Source organism: Caenorhabditis elegans, chromosome X, assembly GCF_000002985.6.
Source record: "Caenorhabditis elegans chromosome X".
NCBI lineage: Eukaryota > Metazoa > Nematoda > Chromadorea > Rhabditida > Rhabditidae > Caenorhabditis > Caenorhabditis elegans.
Genome location: NC_003284.9, coordinates 7,442,816 through 7,463,741, shown reverse-complemented (window position 1 = coordinate 7,463,741; position 20,926 = coordinate 7,442,816). Strand labels below are relative to the sequence as shown.

The window sequence follows — 20,926 nt, the reverse complement described above, 5'->3', positions numbered from 1 at the left end:
CGACCACAATGCTGCCGGCTGAAGACCTCCTCGTCGTCATATATTCCTCTGCTCGGTTTTTACAAATAAATATATGAAAACTCACAATTTACTATAAAACATGCCATAAACGTAGTCAACCGCTCCTGGTTCTATTCTACTATTCTCATGACGTACAACAAAACTGATATATTTGTTGAAACTAAATCTGCCGCGTCATGGCTCCCTTTTTCATCGATGCCTGTGTGATCAAATCGAGAAAGATGATGTTTTACTCCAGGTAAGTCGTCTGCCAACACATTTCTCTGTTTTCATCTCCGAAATATCACGTATCACTTTCAAGACTTACCCACTTTCGTATGACAAGATTATTATTCAAAAGATTAGGAGGGAAATATTGCTTACGTCGGTTTTCTGTTTTCAAAAATGATATATCAAGTGCAGTTTTCTGGAAACTTGAGAAATCTGTTTCATTTTCTGTTTTTGTAACTGTTTGGGTGTTGTCAGTTTTCTTAGGCTCGTATTTTCAACTTTCATCACAAAACAAATCAATTCCATGTTGTCTGAACAACAGTATTTGGCAGGTGATTCAGCGAAAATTCTTCTGCCATTTTTCGTGTCTGTGTTAAAACTTTCTCAATTTCCTCCGACTCTCTCCCATCTTCTAACCACAGCGTTCGTAACCGATTATCGTTTCCTCTACCACTCTTCCATGAGGCGCATCCTCAATTATACGACCTTATAATTCGTCTCTAAAACAAATAAACGATCCGACGGCTTCAAAATAAGGTGTCATTTCGTGTGGAGACCTCGGAGTAACTAAGAAGGGCTTACTCTCTAACCTGGTAGTTTAAGTTTTGGACACTTGGTTCTGAGTAATTTGTGCGCCACTGTCTACAGTCGTGCGTGCATCAAGGAGTCACGCCTGAAGTCGAGAAGCCGTCCCGGCGGTCGCGCACTACGCAACGCACACACCTTGATCGTTTCGACCTTCGGGTGCCCAATAGATCCTAAAAAGATCGTTTTCGTCCTCTTTCACTGTATAAACTACCCTCCCCCTTTTTTCTTGCCTAATGTCTCCTCCTCGACTACTCCCGTTTTTTGCTAACCATCAAACCTCCTTAACTCAATTGCTCGTGCAAACGATCATCTTCGTCATATATATTAAATAATATGAAGTCCCACTTTTCAACTTCTCATCATTTTCCCATATCCGTCATTCAGGCGTAAGCTAGATTGATTATAGATTCATCTCACAATATTGACGATGCATTTTTGATAAGCCAAAGTTGGAATAGGAAATTGGGAACTCTTTGAAAAATGACCGATAATCAAAATTTCTCTATTTCTTTTTTATTTCTGATACTTAAAAAAAAGCGTCCTGTCAACACTGTTTTTTGAATTCTCACGTCTTCCTGCTTACTTCGCTCTCTCCGTTTTCTTCCCAGTATTTTTACAACCAAACCAAAACCAAAACTCTGTGCCATCTCTTTTCTTCCTCTCATGACCAGCAAAAGCAGCAAAACTAGCGAAACAAGCCTTCGTCGTTTTTTTCTCTCCCGGATACTGTAGCTATGTGTATGTGAGAGTGCTTTCCAATGTGTGCTTGCTTGCTCTCTCTTGCTGTCCCGAGGTTTTTGCTCCATCGAGAAATGCTCGCTTTTTTTGCTTCATCTACAATAAACTTCCAAAATCTATTTCCCTGATTTCCTTGACAACAAGAAATAAATTAAATTTTTTGTATTGTACTGAAATAATTTGATACGGATTTGTAAGATGCTCTCCTGCCATTATAGGATATAGGTTAGGCGGCCCCTAATGCTATTTTACAACCACCTCGTCAACTAGGTTCTGGTTTTTCGTACCTTGTGACCCGTACCTCTGAAGAGCCGTCACTGCCATCATTTCCTTTAATGTCTGTCTCAGCTTTTCGCAATCAACAAGAAGCTTGCCAATAACTAAGGGATTATCTTCTCGAAAACCACAGATGCTCGTATCGCTCGCTTCATTTTGTCGGATTAGAACGGCGTCTTGAAAGGAAAGGTATACCTTGCCACCTTGGATGTGAATATAGCTTGTTAACAAATCTTCCTCTACCACCTCCCTACTGATGTTATCATTGTATTGAAATTTCTCCTCTCATCAGTTATCTATTGTTAATCAACCAGCTATTATTGAAAATCGAGATTTTATCAGGTTGGATTTTTCATAGTTTAACATTGATTAGCTATCAAAGTTACCGTATACTTGCGGGTCTCATGTTTTTTTTTCAATTTTTTCTCCAGTTTTAGTAGATCCATAACTCTGAAAAACAACACCAGGAACAATATGATTTGATTAAACAGAGAAGTGTCGTTTCCCAAATTAGCCGCCCGAAATGTTGAATGAATAGACAAGTGTTGAATAGATTCCGAGACTCAGTCTCCAGCGCTTTGTGAATAGAAACCTCAGATTATGAGCAGTCGTTTTTAATGAGTGCTTGAAGAAAAATAGGTTAGTTGCTTTTTTCGAGAAATCAAGTTTATAAATTAAATATTCAATTTGCGATATTGACATTTTCAGATTTGACTTCAATTTTGAATTAAAGCACAAATGCACAAACTGTAGTTTTGAACAATCAGAGTTTTTTGCCGCCTCTAAGTATTTTCCGATTGATTCTAAAGCTATAACTGGCTGTATCCGCCGTAGCAGGTGTTCTTCTCTGCGATACATACAAGAACTTTAGAATCCAATAATGTGTGAAATTGAAAAGTGTATAGTAATACCACCATCTCTTACTTCCTATTGCTATTCCCGAGGTGTTGTTCTGTACACGGTCACCTGCACATAGTTTACTTTATTCGTCGACGTCTTCCGAATCATCAACGTCGCCGTTTCTGCTGCTGGTGGAGAAGCGACGGATTGAGAGAAACGTTGTCATCATCATGTGAAATAGGTCCCGCCAGGACATTGCGTCGGCATCATCATCATCATACAGAGAGTTTTGGTAACGAGGGACAGAGAGAATAAGCCACGCCCTGGAAGGCGCGCGATGATTGGCCAAGCGGTGTTAGACCCGCCCACCCACAGTTGTCTGTGCACCTCTCGTCGGCGCCCAATCTCGTGAACCTCTTCCCCATCTTCCCTTCTTCTTTCTCCTGTCTTTTCTACCTCCTTCTCTTGCGCGATTCCCGTTCAAAATTCTATTGTATTTCATATTGGTTGTCTTTTGCAGTGTCCGGTCGACGTGTCATATCATTGTTGTTTAACAAGATGATGATGGATCCGGATTCAGCAAAAATGCAGGACTACTCGGGTTGGTCGTTTGGATTTCACATGCCACCAACATCTTCAACAAATCTTCTCCCGCAGTCAATGCCAGATGATTTGTCAAATGGGCCCGATAGCCCTGATTCAACAGGAAAAGACGGAAAGAAGAATGACGACAGGTAAGATATTCAGGTGGCTCTTCTGTGGAAGTGTTAACATCGAAACATTGTTCTATTCATCTATTGTTTCCGTTTCAGAGTGAAAAGGCCAATGAATGCATTTATGGTTTGGAGCAGAGGACAGCGGAAGAAAATGGCTCTGGTAAATTTTTCTTTCATTTTCTAACCTACTGTTAATTCCTGACTTTTTAAAATTGTATCTGATATAGTTTACTTTCACACTAAATCAATCATTTCCCACACTCTTCTATTGCATTCCTAATTAGTAAGACACAGTTTGCGTCAACGATTCGATTCGTGACCTTCTTGATTCACTTATGTCTGGAGAATCTTCTAATATATGCACATCGTTTTCTCGTTTAGAGTCTCTGATCCCTTAACTCACTTGAGTTAATCCTCTACATTTAAAATTATTTTTCTCATATTGCATTGAAAATCTGGAGAAAATAAGTATTTAGGTTCTATTCACAGAAAGTTTTAGTCATATTACCTGTGTTCGCCTAAATTTCAACATTTCGAACAGCTTGAAAGCAAACTGCATTTCACGTATCTTACATATTATATTACACTTTCATTATTCTAGGAAAATCCAAAAATGCACAATTCTGAAATCAGCAAACGTCTTGGGACAGAATGGAAAATGCTCAGTGAACAAGAAAAAAGACCATTCATCGATGAAGCGAAACGACTACGCGCCATTCATATGAAGGTTAGTTGGGGAATCTGGGTCGCCTGATACTAAGCTTATTGAATAGTGCCATCACAATTTGTTCTCTTCAGGAACACCCAGACTACAAATACAGACCGAGAAGGAAGACAAAGTCAATTAATAAGAAAAATGGAGCACCAATTCCATTTGGAAATTTGGACACAAAAACGCCATCTGTAAGTTTTCCTTCGATATTGAATACTTCATATATCTATTTTCATGTTTCAGTATCCGACGTTAACAACCAACTGGAATGCGACAAATCAGTATATTGATCAGTTTCGGTTTGCTCCGTACCCCACAACAACTGTAATGGATCAAATTCCATTCTCGTTGACATACCCAGTGCATTCGGTCCCAACTGACAACTCGTCGCCTTCGCAGTTCCAGCCATCTCCGATGAGCACAAATTTTGCTGGCAGCTACCTGACACCAAAATCAGAGAGCTCGCCGGTTGGCAGTGATTCTACAGTCGGCACCGTTGACTCCAGTCAGTTTCGTGCTTACTACGACCACACAAAGGATCAGATGATGTATCCGTACAGTATTGAATTGACTCATGCTCAAAACATTCAAAATGCTCTTTCCCAATCCCATGTTACCTCTTAAACACACTTCTCGAAAGAAATTGACCTTCAATTAGTTTTTTTGGTACAAATTTCAATACTCCATTAATTTTTTTCAAAACGGTTTTTGACTTTTGAAACATCTGAGCTTTTTCAATTCCAAAATCAAAATCTGAGGCAGTTTCAGAGATGTGCATTGCTAAATGACTTTTTACCTCTTATTCCCATTTCTCTCACAAAAAATTCAATGTCCCGTGTAGGGTGATACGTGCCCAGAGGTTGTTTCACTTCCCCATTTTTTCTCCCTTTAAAATTTTGCCAACACAACACTGACTTGGTATTTGACTGTTTTTGAAATTCTAATCAATATGTTTCGTATATTTGTTTCCTATGTCAGTTTTTGTGGTTTATCGGAATTCATTTTCTCCGTCCTGATTCTTGATAATTCTCACTGTTCTTCGATTTTTGTTTGCTCTCTTACCCATTATTTGATGCCACTTGTGTCAGCCGTCATTTTCCACGTTTCCCCAGTTTTTTAATCCATGCAACCAATTTATTGCTCCTAACTCTCATCACCTTCAGTTTTATTGTATATTTCTTTCTTGAAACTCCAATAATTATTCGCGCTTAGAAACCTATTTAGATGCGTCCCAACTCATTTCTGAGGACCTCATATTTCAGTTTTGCATTCTGAAATACCATGTTCTAAAATTTAGATGTTGATACCATCATATAAGTTTACAAATTTTTAATTTATCCATAAAATGTTGACACCCAAGCTTAGATCTGTAAAACCAAACGACTAAAAAAGATTGAAGCAAGAAGCAGTCAGTTTCCGGAGGCTTCTTTTTTTTCACCCAGATTTGATAAAAAAGATGCATTGGTATTTTTACTTGCACACAACCAACCAAAAGTGTGTTCTTTACTTGATTTGGTCGTTACCGAGAAGTTTATTTTGTTCAAACAAGCAATGGTGAAGTGAATGTATCAGAGGCAGACGAGAAGAAACCGAGAAGAGTCAACGAAAACTGTGCATATGAATTTCGCGAAATTGTCAAACATCGGGTTGTTGGTTGTCTCGTTTTCTCGATTCGATTTGCGCCTCGACACATACACACATACATACTGTTTCTTCCTGTGTGGTGAAGTTGGGTTGTGATGGAATCGGAATAGGGTGGTCTCAATTCCTCAACTCAAACAAAAATAGCCGGAGCTGCCGCCGAGCAGTGTATGATCGAATTTCGGTCGTCCACAGTCCGGCTCCGTGGCTCCTGAAGCACGCACGCGCGCACACTCTCATACTCATACACCGAAGTACGAGGTTTTGATTGCTGTAGGGAGATTTTGGAAAGTCATTTGCCCGCCAATCTTGGCCAGTGGAAAACAACGGGAGACTGACGATGCCCAACCAATTTTGTCCCATATTCATATGCATGACTTTGGCAAAAGCAGCACAAGTGCCCCTCAGACCGCACAGCAGGGGGCGTTCAAATAACTGACTAATATTTTTGGGAGCTCTGTAAGTTTTGGATGTAGTGAAGCTTTGGAAAGGGGGCAGTCTCTCATTTATTTTTCTGCTGCCTCCTGACTTTGGCTCGGCGTCATGATTGACTATCGTACACCTGAGCCAATTTGAGCGCAAGTAGTCCACTCACACACTCTCACTCGCTCGTTTTCTTTTCCACATACACACATGGGTGAAGCTTCCTACCGTAGTCTATCCCGGAGAATTTAGAGACACGAGACGCCGATGTGAAAGAGTGTTGTGCTCTTCGGGATAGACAATGTGTGGATTGCAGAGAAGTGTGAAGAGCCGATTCTGGAGAAGAAGAAGCTGCCTGAAGGTAACATTTCCGAGAGAGGGGGTCTCTGGAAAACACTACATTTAGAAAGAGACTTGATCTTGTTGTCTTCTTAACTCCGAAAACTTCCTCTTCTTCGATCTCATTTTTGCTCGGCTCTCACTCTAGGTAATCGGATTTTGAAGGCAGGGAGGTTGTGCGCAGCCCACCTTTTGTGTGGAATCACTCTCGGGTAATGGTATTTACAGTCGGCGGAAAGATGGGGAGACGGGAGGCGAAAAGTAGTGAGCGAGAAGACGAGTCCATTTGTGTGTATCACATCGTGTTCGCAAACATTGGCCACCCGAGTTCCTCCATCTTCTTTGTTCTTGGAAAGCGAACCCACACAACTTCGGGGTATCGGATATTCGAACCATCTTGCGAGTGTTGGTTGTTTTTTTCCCTGATGCTTTCTCACCAGTTTGCACAGATTGAAAAGTCAGGGTAAGTGCGAGTTCTGAGCATCCACAATTATGCTCAGAATCAGATTGCAGTGGGTGAGAGACGAAGGGAAGAGAACAATGAACTTCGTCGGACACACCTGTCTGGAGACAGGGGACCCGTTCGGAATTGAATATTCTAGTATTTTGATGCTAGAAGAATCAACAAACACTTACTGTATTGGAAAGAATTTTGATGAGCAGTTTTGTTCAATCAGAAGTTTTTTACAGAGAAATTTTGTAATTTGGAAAGTCTACATAATTTGAATTTATGTTGAATTTTGGATATTGGAGCATTTCAATATTTCGAGAGACCTAACCCCCATTGCCAATACTCCTACTTCTCCCAACACCGTCGGCTCACAATCAGGCTGTGAATCATTTGATGCTCTGACGTCAAGTTGTTTTGCTCCAATCTCTCACAACAAGTGACCCGTTTTGCTTTGTTGTACCAGATTAAGGTTCAAATCGCATATGTGTCTCCTTCTTCTTCTATTATTGGAACATGACACCTAACTACCGACACATGCCGAGCGTGGAGGTAATAAGCAGGGCGAGTGTCGGTGTGAGTCTTACAGGTAACCAAGGTGCCCTCGCAAAAACCAGCGGGGGGTTTCATCCGCGTGGTCCGGAGGCTGGGGATCCTATTAATTATCTTGCCACACTTCTATTGTCTACCAGTCTTGGGCATCTAAATTATGATGTACGACTGACTCAACGGCTCACAACAGGTCGATCGTGGAAAACGGAGAAAAGTGCACGCGGACACATGAATTGAAGGCAAACTAGCAGATAATCCCCACTCGGTTGATTGCGTAAATTACTTCTTCATTTTCCTTGTTGCCGAATTGCTGGGAACAATAGAAAGATGTGACTCCTGGTCATATTTCAAATCTCAATCCCGTTAGGTTTTAGGTCTCGAATTGAAATCATATTTTCCTATGTACGATGGACAAGAGTACATGTTGAATTTAGAAATGACCCGAAAATTTCTGATTCACTAAAATTTCAAACAACAAGGGATGTGGGCTTGTGTGAAAAATTTTAAAACACTTTAAATAACATATTTTGCAATAATATTTCTTTTTATCTTTTTTGAATTATTTTTTAATTTGTCGAAAATTCTAATTTAGTTGAAATCGTAAACTTTCCAATCTTTTTTGTGTTGAATTGAAAAAAAGTTAGGAAGTTTGTACATAAAATGTGGCTTTTTTAAGGAGTTTTTAAAAATTACAGATATAAACACTGAGCATTATTATCTCACCCCATTTCACTTTTTAAATAATTTAGGGACTGGAACGTCTTGAGACATTTCTGATTAATAATCGGTTTTCGTTCTCCTATTTTTTCTATTCAATAGCCCAGGGCCGAAGACAAATCATGCAATGCACCATTTATGTACATGTGTCGGCACCGTATTCTATAGAGGTGTCCTAATCATTCAATGCAATTATATCAGTTTGTCATACTTCACATACAGTATTTTTTTATTATTAATGTTTCTAGCAACTAGGTACAACAGGGGTTGGCAACGTGTTGTTCAAATAATTTGATTTTTTGAATTTAGTGGCATTTTTTTCAAATTTAAAAATTAAACTTTCAAGCTCAGCATCCAAAACATACAATCTTCAAGACCAAAAAATTGAAAAATTTCATCTTTCACCAAAACTACTTCTCATGATTTGATGAGTCGTCTTAGAATGCGTCATGTGACGTCTATTGTTATGAAATTCTGATTTCGCTAAAAGCGAAATTGTTTTCCAGGTCTGGAAATATCATAAAAGGAACAATGATAATTCCGCAAAAGGGACGGAGTAAAACTTGGAAGTTAAAAATGGGTAGATGCTTGAAACCAAGGAAAACTACTGTTTTATATTTTTTTTTAACTTTGATTTGGTTTAGAAGGAAAAGTAGAACTTTTACTACCAATGAACTAAAAATGCTTGGTTACTAAAGTTTCTAGAAATGAAATTATATATCCGAAAGAAGTTTGAAACCGTTTTGAACAGTTCGGTCATCGGTCTTTGAAAATGTTGCAAATTTGGACAATTTTCAAGATCGAAACTTTTGAAAATAACATGTAAACATTCAAAATTAGATTCTAGTAATGAGTAATAATGCAATCATTAAATTGTAGATATATTTTCTGTACCGAGTTATACAGTTCTAGAGATTTTGGTTGATTTTCTTGATAACTAATTTTTTTTTCTGGTTCGATATTTCAATTATTCGAAAACTACAGAATTTAAAAATATTTGGGAAATTTCCTTTTGGGAATTTCCGAATAGCCAAATTATTAAAAATATTGACAAAATAACTGCTTAGTTGAAAAGAGCAAAACATTATTTGAAAAACAAATCCTTGAGTTCTACTTGATTCAAAAACAACGTTATAATTTTTGAATCCTCTTAACCGACTAGGTGTGAAATCCTAACAGTTGGTACGTATCGGTCAATCAAACGCTCAATCTACCGTGTGTTATGCAGTGAGACATGTCATTAGCGACATGCCGATGTGCTTTCATATTCCGCAACTATGCTCATGTTGCACTCCGCGTCTTCCATCTTGTATTAATAAAAATAATAACGATAATTGTGTATTGCGATAATTGCCAGCATGCTTCATATGTACATCCATATAGAAGTGTGGTGGAAGAGAAGCAGAAGATCAGCCAGTATTGACACGGAGCCTGGTTTTCCGCGTACACTCAAGGGGCAGCTGGGTCCCATCCTTTCTTGTCGGAAAAGCAGGAGCCTTTCCCGCCTAGCAGCTTACGGAATTATACATTACTTGTCCAGTGATTATGAGCTGTGACGAACCACTAGTCGGAGCATGGGGTCTATTTCTCTCACTCTCTATTATTTTAGTGACAGATGACAAGACGCCGCTCGGCAAATGAGTTCATTGAGAGAAATGGATTTAGGAGGGGGGATGATCCGCTTGTAAGCTGCGGGAAACGTCGAAATTACAGGCTAAGGTAGAAATTAGAGCTAAAGTAACATTTGATGGCCTAATTTTGTTCTGTTAATGGTTGGTAAATACACAGATTAAGTCAAATTGGTTTGAAGGTGGAGATGAAAATGATAAATTGTGCAAGGGAAGATAATACTGATAATTTCGATGTCAGAAATTTATAATTCAAACTTCGTTTTTAGAATTTTGCCTTCTTCAAGAATGCTATAGACTTCGTTTCTACCAAACAGATTTTCAATTTTCTAACTTTCAAACTTCAAGTTCTAACCCAGGCATTAATTTTTGTTTCAGTCCTATAGTTGATACGTCTGTGAATGAAAAAACGTGATTTTCTAGAACCTATAACTCGTTTCAAAACTATCAGGAAAAAATAGACTTTGCTCACATTTTTACCATTGAGTTTGTAAAACGTTTGAAATTTAATTTCTAAATTTTCATTTTCAAAAACGGCTTTTTGGTTTTACTTATCTTTATTCGCAGCTCTACAACAATTTAAAACAAGTGCATTTGAAATAATAAAAACGTAAGAAACAGCTGGGAAAAGAACATGTGACTCGTTCGGTTTTCATATTTCTCATCCCACTCGCTTACGTCACAGAATATGTTTTCCAACTTTCTTTATTTATTGTTTGGTGGACCATCAGTTTTTAAAATTATATTTTTGTTTTATTTATTCTTGTGTATTTTGCTTTGTGTTTTAATAGCCCTAGACTTTATTGTTTTGTAATTAACAACCAAAAGACAAGCGACCGGATCAGAGACAACGCTAGTAATGAGCCTATTCTTCTACATTTCCTGCCTAACCGAGAACACTTCCTCCGCAACAGTAGTAAGTAACAGGAGCATCAGTTAGCTGCCAGACGGGGTGTTTTATGACGATTAGCATAAAATACAGATATCATATTTGAGACGACCACCTGTGAGGTTTAACGGATTTCATGGATTGGATCATCGTTAAACTGAATTGATTGCTTCGTGTTGAACTATTGTTGATGTGCTAGCACGCAACATTGCAATTGCGTAATCAGCTATTGCGACTAATGTGTGAATTGGCCACTGCCGAAATTGTTGAATAATTAGGATACAAAACTGCGGGGAAGGTTGACAAGTTTGCTATTTTTGGATTTGATCCTATAACCCTTTTTAAGAGGAAAGCTGCTGACAACAAACCATTGAAAAACTATTCGAGGCATTAAGTCTGTTATAGTAACAAATTTAAATTTAATAATAAACAGTAATAGTTTTTAAAAATTTCCGAAACTCGTTAATAAGATTTTTCATTCTCATTCATCTATTCTTAAAAAGATTATGTGTTTAAATTGTTTCAACGTTGTAATTCAATTTGCCTATTATGATTTCAGTTTCTGTATCGATTTACTCAAGCTTCAATTTGAATCATAGAAAAGTTCCATGCAGCTATTGCTGTTCTTCTCATATTTTGAACTGAAGAACACATGTTTTGTTTTTTTTTGTATTGTTGTATAGGGTCGTTCGTCTGATTCACCAGCCGTACAAAGTTATATTTAATCTATGTTGTTTTGTTAATTTTTTCAAAATTGTTTTTAAACAATCTTAAATTCGTTTCACATGATTTTTGGAAGAAAAGAGCCATCGAGCATTTAGTTAAATAAATTTTTGTACTTCAGATATTTTTCGTTATTTCAAACGAATTCCCCAAATTCTTTTCATGTTTTGCTTTATTAAAATTAATTAAACGTTATCAAATGCATTGTAAATCAAACAATACATATATCACAAACACTAGTCAAGAAAACCGTTTATGTTCCAGTTGAATTTGTTTTGAACTCTTGTAGAATGTTTAGACATCAAACCCTTCTGTTTCAAATAGTTTAATTTATTAATTTCTAAATTATTAGTAGGATATCTACATACCAGTAGGTCTGCATATAAAACGACAATCCATCGGGAAACTGAAATAAACTAATATGTCAAATTCAGTCTACATTGTGAACATGACAATATTGGAATGTCTCGTTTTCAATATATTCTCAACTTTTTATATACTGATCATGTAGATACTTATAAACACCCGCGAAAATTCACAAGCATATGATTAATTAAAAGCACTCCAGTTTTTATTCAATATCCGTTGCTGGTTTTTTGGTGAGCGTCAAAACAAGCGTATCAAAATCTAAAACGGCTAATTTATAGTTATATCTGATAATTTTTCTGAAATTTTGTGAGTAATTATTGCAAAATACGCAAAAAATCATTGTTGAAATGTTAAAATTAGTGAGGAGGTTTTGTAAAAAAACTTGAATGCAAGACTAGGGAGTGCAAAACCAATATTAATTTTCGGATGGTGTTAGAGGTGAAATACTAATAGGGAATTCAAGTCTAATACAGATTTTATACTAATAGAATAAATACGGTAGTTTAGTATTGGAGGCATTTTTAATTGATTAAATTTTTGATTTCAGCGGCGCCTTATCTAAATTATTGAACTGAAAATTCATTGCACGTGGTTCTCTAACTTTATTAGACAAGTCCAAAGGTCTCTTTTGTTTCAGAATAACAATTTCAGATCACACCATTTGTGCATAAATGTCGTTAAAGGTGGAGTAGTGCCAGTGGGGAAATTGCTTTAAAACATGCCTATGGTACCACAATGACCAAATATTGTAGTAGAAAAATTTAAAAAAATTTTCTAAATTTTATATGATGTTTTGAAAATTGAAAAAATCTCGAATTGCATCAAATTCCTATTTGAATTACCGCCAATAGTTCGATGTTCGATGGAGCGCGCTTGCATTATTTTAACTTTTATTTATTAATTTTTCTTATTTTTGATTGATTTTTCATGTTTTTTTGAGTAGTTTTACTGGAAATTTAATGAAAAATTCAAGATAAATGTAGATTGTTCACTAAAAATAATTGAAAACAGAGGTAGCACGTTTTTCAGCGACGTTGAGCCTGAAATATTCTATTTCAAAGATTAAGGCTTTAGCGCCCGCTTTTTAATAAAAAATTTACATTTATCTTGAATTATTCATCAAATTTTCAGTAAAATTACTCAAAAAAAAAACATGAAAAATCAATCAAAAATAAGAAAAATTAATAAATAAAAGTAAAAAAAATGCAAGCGCGCTCCATCGAACATCGAACTATTGGCGGTAATTCAAATAGGAATTTGATGCAATTCGAGATTTTTTCAATTTTCAAAAAATCATATAAAATTTAGAAAATTTTATTTAATTTTTTTACTATGATATTTGGTCATTGTGGTACCATAGGCATGTTTTAAAGCAATTTCCCCACTGAGGCTACTCCATTTTTAAAAAAACATAAGACGCTATCCGTCTAAGTGTGATTTTGCATGGAATTTACAATCAGCAGTATAAATTGCTTGAAAGAAAAAACTTTCAGAACTAAGATAGAAACACAAAATTAAAAGAACAACAAAAAATTTCGGAAAAAGGAAGTAAACGATTTTTGGAGCAAATTTTGTTTTGTCCGGATCGTCACAGTTATTTTCATTTGATTTTTCCAACATTATAAATGAAGTAGCTCCAGTGGAGAAAAGAAGTATGGGGCCAAAATGACCAGGTATCACAGTAAAACTTTTCGAAAATGTATTACTCATTGTCAAAAAGACAATTACTCAATTTTTGCCAATTAATTTTGGAAGTCAACCAACCAAAATAATAATGTTTCGTTTAATTTGTACAGTGCGTCCAACTTCTATAGCACCCCCCTCCAATTCGGCCGTTTGGAGCTTTTCAAAATATTTTTCGGAAAAGTGTTAGTGCAGTTCGATAGCAAATGTTGAAAAACCTATGCTCCCCAATTTTTCTAATGATACCTCAAAAATCACGGAAATTAGGTCAAAATATCTGAAAAATGGCCGTCCAACTTCTATAGCACCCCCTCTGATTTTTGACAAATTTCTGTAAATTCGGGGTTTTCTTCGTAGTTAATGAATTTATTTCGTAAATAACTTCACACCAAAATAATCAGGTGGTTCCAATTTCACATTTAAAAAATAAATATAACACTTGAAAACACGTGGAATGCCTGGGATTGTCCTGGAACGTTCTTATTTGCTTCAGAGGCCATATCGGCTCCCAATGATTTTCGCAGCACCAAAATTAATCAAAATGTTCTTCTCCGTCTATTCATTACTATGTAATTAGTTGTAGAAAGCATTTATTCATATGAACCAAATGGTAAAGGGAGCAACTTCAGTGATTTTCAAAAGGCTTGATTTAACTATGAAAACTAGCGTTTGGAGGCGCAGAGCTGAAGGTTTTGACTTTGTATTGTACAGAACTTCAGCTCATCCTGCTCAAATGTCTTTGAAGCTTCGATTTTGATTAGAAGTCTTTGAAAATTTATACGGAAAAGATCATGAGACCGCTCAAAAAAGAGGACAAAGGCAAAGCGAGGCCGCAAGTCTTTTTTTCAAGCTAACATGCGAAAATTTTAGACAGAAAAGTAAGATATACCTTTCCGAATGACGATTTTGCTAGTTGTATTTATAACTCAAGTTAAATTTAGCGAATTCGCTCATTGAATCTTTTTTTGGTCAAGTAATGCAAAAGCTACCAGACAAAACATTGAACCTGCGATTGTAGATGTCTGGCATCTGATTCACCCATGGATTTCCACGGATTTGTTGTTCATATAAAATAATTTTTAATTTTTGCTATAATGTAGTAATTTTTAGTCGAAAATGTATTCCCAACCATTATCTCTACGCCTCCGAACGCTCGTTTTCATGGTTAAATCGAACCTTTTAAAAACCACTGAAGTTGCTCCCTTTACCATTTGGTTCATATGAATAAATGCTTTCTACAACTAATTACATAGTAATGAATAGACGGAGAAGAACATTTTGATTAATTTTGGTGCTGCGAAAATCATTGGGAGCCGATATGGCCTCTGAAGCAAATAAGAACGTTCCAGGACAATCCCAGGCATTCCACGTGTTTTCAAGTGTTATATTTATTTTTTAAATGTGAAAGTGGAACCACCTGATTATTTTGGTGTGAAGTTATTTACGAAATAAATTCATTAACTACGAAGAAAACCCCGAATTTACAGAAATTTGTCAAAAATCAGAGGGGGTGCTATAGAAGTTGGACGGCCATTTTTCAGATATTTTGACCTAATTTCCGTGATTTTTGAGATATCATTAGAAAAATTGGGGAGCTTAGGTTTTTCAACATTTGCTATCGAACTGCACTAACACTTTTCCAAAAAATATTTTGAAAAGCTCCAAACGGCCGAAATGGAGGGGGGTGCTATAGAAGTTGGACGCACTGTATGCTTTAATTTTGTTTGAATTAATTGCGTCAAAATATTTTGAAGACCAGAACATGCGATGTTGCCTGGGTTTTCTTAAAAGCAACAAATTTTTGAAAATCTATTTGGTCATTTAGGATCATTATATTGGGCAAAATTACCACCAGCGCTACTCCATCTTCATGTACCTACTGGAAAAATTTGAGGCGTTATTGAACATTTTCGAACAATCATTTATTATTTCATTTTCAACAGTTTTATGACGGCATTATTAGTCATCAATCTTTCTATTTTCAATGAAAAAGTAATTTCATAAATTTCTCTGCCCAAACTGATTTCCTGTTTATAATTAGCTTTATTTTGTTCAGAGAAATACGGAATTGCAAGTTGTTTCAGAATTCATCTCATGACTCAACTTACAAATTAGTTTTTTTCCAATATTTCTTCAATTTCTTCATGTTTCTCTAAAAAAAAATACTGTAAAATCCTTTGACATATCTCATCAACCAAAATATCCAATACTTTGTCCGCCTACAGATTTGTCCTGTTAGTTTACAATCATCATAAGAACATATTAAAAGCTACCGACTATCCAACTGCTGTCGGGTCAGAAATGTTTATAAACTCTGTCACTTTGCTCAGAATACTGTAGCAGCTGGCCCACACTAGGTGGGTAACCGTAACTGTTTATAATATGGCAAATAGTTTTTTTTGTTTTGGTTGCAAGCAGGAGGTCAAAATTTACATATGAAGTTGTTTTATTAAATGATTAATGTAAAAAAATAAGATAAACACTTGTGGTGTTGCTTTGAGTTTATTAAACTTATTTTCTTATGTATACTGAAAATCTATTATGTTATAACTTTTCCAAAGTTGAAACATTAATTTCAAAACAAGTCAATACGTATAAGCATTTTCATAAAAACTCATCATGCCCAATGAAAACATATTGCTATTCCAAGAGTTTAATGGTTCAGCTGCGTTTTCAAAACCCTGCACGTTAGATCATGTGCTTTCAATTTTGAGCAAAAAAGTGATCAATCACAATTACTAGAAATGATCAAACTTTTAACATGTCCAGCTGCAAATTAACTTTCGTGTTCTGAAAACAAAACACTATTGTATTTTGAATTGGTGTTTGTTAAAAAAGATTAACTTTGATAGATTTTTTAACTTCTAAATTGTTGTATTTTTGTTTCCAGCTGAACGAATTTTATTTTAAAAAATGCACAACAATTTACGTGTTATGGCGGCTGAAAATTTTGGAAGAATACTGAACTTTGCAAAACTTTCAAATTTACCAAAATGCCTGTAACGCAGTAGCTGAAATTTGATTAAAATTCAATTAACTGCTCTTTTTGAATATTAAACTTCATTTTCGTTTTTTTTCGTGGGTTCATGTACATTTATAGGCGACAGGCAACATAATTTGCGTAACAAATTGGAATAAGTAAATTAAAATCTATTTCCGGGAGCTGGAAAGAAAATACATTTTTATTTCCCTTTTAATTTACCAGAACAGTCATTAGACAAACATTGTCCAATGATTTTTGTTTTTTTTTACCGCGCAAACAAAACACGATACATTACCGTGATTTGTGTCCAAGATGTGCTCCATCTCCTGACAAAGCTTTTGAAATCTCCTAGACGACATACATTATTTTGAATGCTACAACAGCGCCACAAACTGGCCAAAAATAGCCGACCAGTCACGAAAATTTGATCTCTCAAAAATTTAATCCAATATTTGTTGGTCACAGCAGCTGCATAAGAAACAAAGTTGATTTTTTGGTTTTTTTTTTCCTTATTATATTATCGTAAAAAATTTTTCTCAGAAATCACACCAACCACTGAAATTTTGTATATTTGGTGTTCACGTGAAGTTCACGTGAAGTTCACGTGCTGTTCATTTCAAATACTATGTGTAGCGTGAAACACGGAGAAGAAGGATAAAACGAATTGGAGTAGACCTTTTTACTGCAAAATTGAAAAAGTATAAATTCAAGGAGTATGCCTTTTTCTCGTGCTTTCTTCATACTTGAAAGTGAGAAAATATGCTGTTGCTTTCCAGAAAGTGGGGTTAATTGACCTCATAAAGCTACCAATTGGGCTAAAACATAAAACGTTTGTGAACTAAATATCTGCTTCTGCTCAACTTTTTCTATATCTCATCATTTTTTTCAACAAGACCACAAACTTATTTTATTTGCACATATGCTTAGGTTGTTTTTGAAAGCACGGCCATCACTTCCCCTTTTTGGCAAAAATTTTCAACATGTTCACCATATTTTTCAGCGTTCCTTCTTTCTCTCAAAATATGCGTGTATTCCCCAGTACTTCCTCAGAACTGGGGATTAATTACGATTTTTTTCTTTTTTTTTGGCTTAGGGTTCCTCTTCATTTTCCTTATAGTTTCTGATCATTTAAAAGTGGACAGGATACACACAGTCATTAATAAAATCAACGCGTTCTCTCACCTCAACTTATTCGCACTGTCTTCTACCCATATTGCGTGATGTTTCGAATGTTTCTCCAAATTACTGAATACTCTTGTCTATGATTGTCAGGTACTCTAGCTAACGTGTGTAGCAAAACGACCTTTATGTCAAAAATTGATAAAACAAGGCGTAGCAGGAATATCAGCTGATGATCAGTTTCCATTATCAGCGAGGAACTTTTTCGCGCTAGTTGAAAATTTTTCTCCATTTGTGCTACATTTTGTCATACCTCTTAAAACTTGGTATCTTAGGCAAGTATTTGATTCTGCGTTTATTAAACTCTAAAATACGAAAAGGTGACAATTTCATACTTATCGTTGAGTTTGTTCAGGTTAGGTGGCGCTTAGATTTTAAATACTTATAATTTTCTGGCAACAATAAAAATTGTTTTAAAAAAGGCAAAACTTTAAAATATCTCGAGGCCTAAGAAACTTTGAGCTTAAAATATGAAACTTTTACCAAAAATGTAAACACTCTAAAAATGTTGAAATTTTATATTTTCGGCAATTGTTTGGCTAACAATTTGCAACAATTTGGAAAATTAGGGAAATAACTAACCATATTTAATTAATTCTAAAAACGTTGAAAGTTTTTCAATGAACTTACAAAAAGATTTAAAAGTTCAAGTAGGTATTATTTTATGGGGGAAAATTTGTGTCTGTTAAAAACAATTTTTTTTACTTTTTGTGCTGTCAAATAATTTTCATAGATTAAATTTTCCAAAAACCAATAAGAAATTCGCTATTCCCCAAAATATTCAATGTTTTTGTCGCTGTCTTATAATTTTGAGTAAAACTGAGAATTGAAAAAATTGGATATTATTTCCTAATCCCGCGTCGTAAAAACAGAAAAAAAGTAATTGTGTACGTCTAACATATTTTTCCTTTCCTTCAGAAGTTCTATATTTCTGTAGTTTCTGCTTTGTTTTCGCTTACATTTCAGCTCCAAGGATACGGATTTTGTAGTCATTGGAGACGGGGCACTTTACGATTGAAAATTCTTGCTCCTCCTTTATTCGTTTATTGACAAGGTTAAAACACCTACCAGTTTTCTATGCTACTCCTTTTTTCTCATTACTGAAAAAAACGGGGGAAAAGTATGAGCTCATCATTGGGACGGATATCCTTGTCGCTTGTCCTGACAAAAGCAACGTGAGATTCATGTGTTTCGCAATCTCTCCGCCTTTTCTTCTCACTTCAAATTTTTTTTATTCAACGTACCAGCCAAGTTTTTGTGTCCTTTTTTTCGCTTCGTTTTTACGATCTGCTCTGCCTTCCTTTTACACTTTTTTGCCAGTCAAATACCATTCACAAAATCAAAAATTGCTATTTGATGTTCCCATAAAAAATGACTCAGTTTACTGCAAACTGCTTGGCATAGAGCGTGAGAGATTTTGACATTTACACTTCTTGCGCATTCTAGTTTTGAAACTGTTATCTATCTGCATTTGTTTGCTCACTGCCATTTTTGTTAGAAAAAATAAATTCGTCATAGAAAAACAATGCTGTGAAGCACAAGGCATTTGAAATTTGTTTTTCCTTTCCACAATTAACAGTTTTGTCCGGTTTGTATGCGTATGTATAAGTTCAAAAAACAAATGCAATAGAGAACTTGTGCACATCACATAAAATACACTTTCGAAAGTTGCCTCATTTCATATGAATATTAGTATGCTAATCTGTGTCTCATCGCCTAAATTCAATCGTTTCGTTCATACGCAATTCACATAGTTATAACGCGAACAAAAAACGCAACGGGTGAGAACATCATTGTTTAGATGATAGCTCCACCTATTTATCTTCCTCCACTCTTCTTTCTGCCACGCTTATCACTCGTTGTACTATGATACTTTGGTACACGGTGTAGATCATCTTCCCAAGACTTAATGATTCCCTTAAGTAGTTGTCCACTTTTCTATAATTCTGTCAGTTTTATTTGATTGTTTAGTGAAGCGCAGTTCCCAGATTCAATTTAGAATTTTTTGACTCAAAACTGAATAATCTGTATATTTATATATCTATTTCTTCATCACAAAAACTAAGAAGGATGGATACAAAAATGTTTTAAAAAAAGGTAACTAGATTTTTCTGAAAATGCTGAGACTGTTTTCAGAACTAGAGTATTGTCAGTGAAGATTTCATATATAACAAATGAATAAAACGCTCGAAAATGTTTTAGTATTTCAAAATTTTCAGTGAATTTTTTTGTAAATGTTCAAATTTTCCCAAAATGTTAACTTTTGTGAGTAATTTTGACCATTGTTGCAGGTTTGACCTCTATAATTTTTCAATTTAGAAGTGAATACAAAATTAAAGTATGAAAATTGTAAAAAACCTTTTTTGGCCGAATTCTAGAATTGTGATAGGTAACTATTCGACTGTAAATAAAAATTTTAGATGTTTTACTGTACCATTTGGTAATTTTTGCAACATATGATTAGTTATCAATAATTGTGAGAACGCATTTAGAATTGTCTAGAAATTAATTGTACGAAAGCTTTTAAAAAAATGTCTATGAACTTGTTACACGTCACATTTGTTTTAAACGTTTGCGTCGTTTGAAAGTTATTTTTCAAAAAAACCTAATGACCCATCTTCCCTTTGTGAAAATTGGGTTCTTCAGTCCTCAAAAAAATATAATCAAAATGTTTGTATATGTTTCCCACTCAAGTCTTTTTAAAAACATATAAAATGTTGTTTTCCTTTCGATTGTAGATACATCTTGAATTCCAATCCGCTGAATACCTAGAACAACATTATTCCCACCCCTTGTGTTTTCACTGTGTACGTATTTCCATATATCTCCCCTCTCGACATTCAATTTTGCAAATCAAAGGCAGCTGGTAGATTGTGAAACACACTAATTGTTTTTTTAAAGAAAAATTTGCATTGTGTGAAAAAAGACTACATTCCTTACATTCAAAACAGCAAAATGTTTTTGACACCACTAAAGTTTTTCTAACAGAAAATGCTGCAACACTGGAGTGGCAAGAAAAATGACAAGTTGCAAAACATTCTACTGACTAGGTACTAAGAGGACAGCCATCTGGTTATCGTTGGTTGACCTCGGCTCTCTGAGCTTCTAGGGTTCCAAACAGAAGTGCGGGTTCGGGGAGTGAAGATTAGAGAGTGCGCAGATAAAGGAGTCGTTTTGCAATGTGCAGAGAGAGACACGAAACACAACAGAACCTCCTGTCCCATCCCACCACGCTGGCCACCCCGACGTAT

At 35.6% G+C, this 20,926-nt stretch overlaps 1 protein-coding gene and 13 non-coding genes across 15 annotated transcripts; 9 read left to right on the top strand and 5 right to left on the bottom strand.

The window, feature by feature from the left end:
• Positions 1 to 5: 5 nt before the first annotated feature.
• Positions 6 to 5,460, top strand: sox-2 (the record flags this gene model as incomplete). 2 transcript variants are annotated; one of them, NM_171725.9, is made up of 5 exons in its annotated part: positions 3,194 to 3,407; positions 3,486 to 3,549; positions 3,991 to 4,116; positions 4,188 to 4,292; positions 4,345 to 5,460. In NM_171725.9, exons 1-5 carry the CDS (start codon positions 3,232 to 3,234, stop codon positions 4,723 to 4,725), a joined length of 852 nt encoding a protein of 283 aa, NP_741836.1. In that variant the 5' UTR covers positions 3,194 to 3,231. The 2 variants fall into 2 exon arrangements, with proteins under 2 accessions (NP_001379596.1, NP_741836.1); NM_001392801.1 differs by lacking the exons at positions 3,194 to 3,407; positions 3,486 to 3,549 and adding an exon at positions 6 to 259 and having other exon boundaries at positions 4,345 to 4,725.
• K08A8.18 lies at positions 755 to 893 on the top strand. The gene has a single exon (NR_071493.1). It is a non-coding gene; the product is annotated as an Unclassified non-coding RNA K08A8.18 (non-coding RNA).
• K08A8.13 lies at positions 873 to 1,015 on the bottom strand. The gene has a single exon (NR_071492.1). It is a non-coding gene; the product is annotated as an Unclassified non-coding RNA K08A8.13 (non-coding RNA).
• K08A8.14 lies at positions 2,818 to 2,945 on the top strand. The gene has a single exon (NR_071491.1). It is a non-coding gene; the product is annotated as an Unclassified non-coding RNA K08A8.14 (non-coding RNA).
• On the bottom strand, positions 2,988 to 3,114 carry K08A8.5. Its single transcript, NR_071490.1, has one exon. It is a non-coding gene; the product is annotated as an Unclassified non-coding RNA K08A8.5 (non-coding RNA).
• Positions 3,008 to 3,134, top strand: K08A8.9. The gene has a single exon (NR_071489.1). It is a non-coding gene; the product is annotated as an Unclassified non-coding RNA K08A8.9 (non-coding RNA).
• A 44-nt stretch (positions 5,461 to 5,504) lies between the features above and the next one.
• On the top strand, positions 5,505 to 5,600 carry K08A8.24. The gene has a single exon (NR_071488.1). It is a non-coding gene; the product is annotated as an Unclassified non-coding RNA K08A8.24 (non-coding RNA).
• Positions 5,601 to 5,856: 256 nt separating this feature from the next.
• Positions 5,857 to 6,070, top strand: K08A8.31. Its single transcript, NR_071487.1, has one exon. It is a non-coding gene; the product is annotated as an Unclassified non-coding RNA K08A8.31 (non-coding RNA).
• A 62-nt stretch (positions 6,071 to 6,132) lies between these two features.
• K08A8.21 lies at positions 6,133 to 6,273 on the top strand. Its single transcript, NR_071486.1, has one exon. It is a non-coding gene; the product is annotated as an Unclassified non-coding RNA K08A8.21 (non-coding RNA).
• Positions 6,274 to 6,346: 73 nt separating this feature from the next.
• Positions 6,347 to 6,494, top strand: K08A8.20. The gene has a single exon (NR_071485.1). It is a non-coding gene; the product is annotated as an Unclassified non-coding RNA K08A8.20 (non-coding RNA).
• Positions 6,495 to 6,677: 183 nt separating this feature from the next.
• K08A8.28 lies at positions 6,678 to 6,819 on the bottom strand. The gene has a single exon (NR_071484.1). It is a non-coding gene; the product is annotated as an Unclassified non-coding RNA K08A8.28 (non-coding RNA).
• Positions 6,820 to 7,044: 225 nt separating this feature from the next.
• K08A8.6 lies at positions 7,045 to 7,194 on the top strand. The gene has a single exon (NR_071483.1). It is a non-coding gene; the product is annotated as an Unclassified non-coding RNA K08A8.6 (non-coding RNA).
• A 273-nt stretch (positions 7,195 to 7,467) lies between these two features.
• K08A8.22 lies at positions 7,468 to 7,682 on the bottom strand. The gene has a single exon (NR_071482.1). It is a non-coding gene; the product is annotated as an Unclassified non-coding RNA K08A8.22 (non-coding RNA).
• A 1,840-nt stretch (positions 7,683 to 9,522) lies between these two features.
• K08A8.16 lies at positions 9,523 to 9,724 on the bottom strand. Its single transcript, NR_071481.1, has one exon. It is a non-coding gene; the product is annotated as an Unclassified non-coding RNA K08A8.16 (non-coding RNA).
• Positions 9,725 to 20,926: the final 11,202 nt, after the last annotated feature.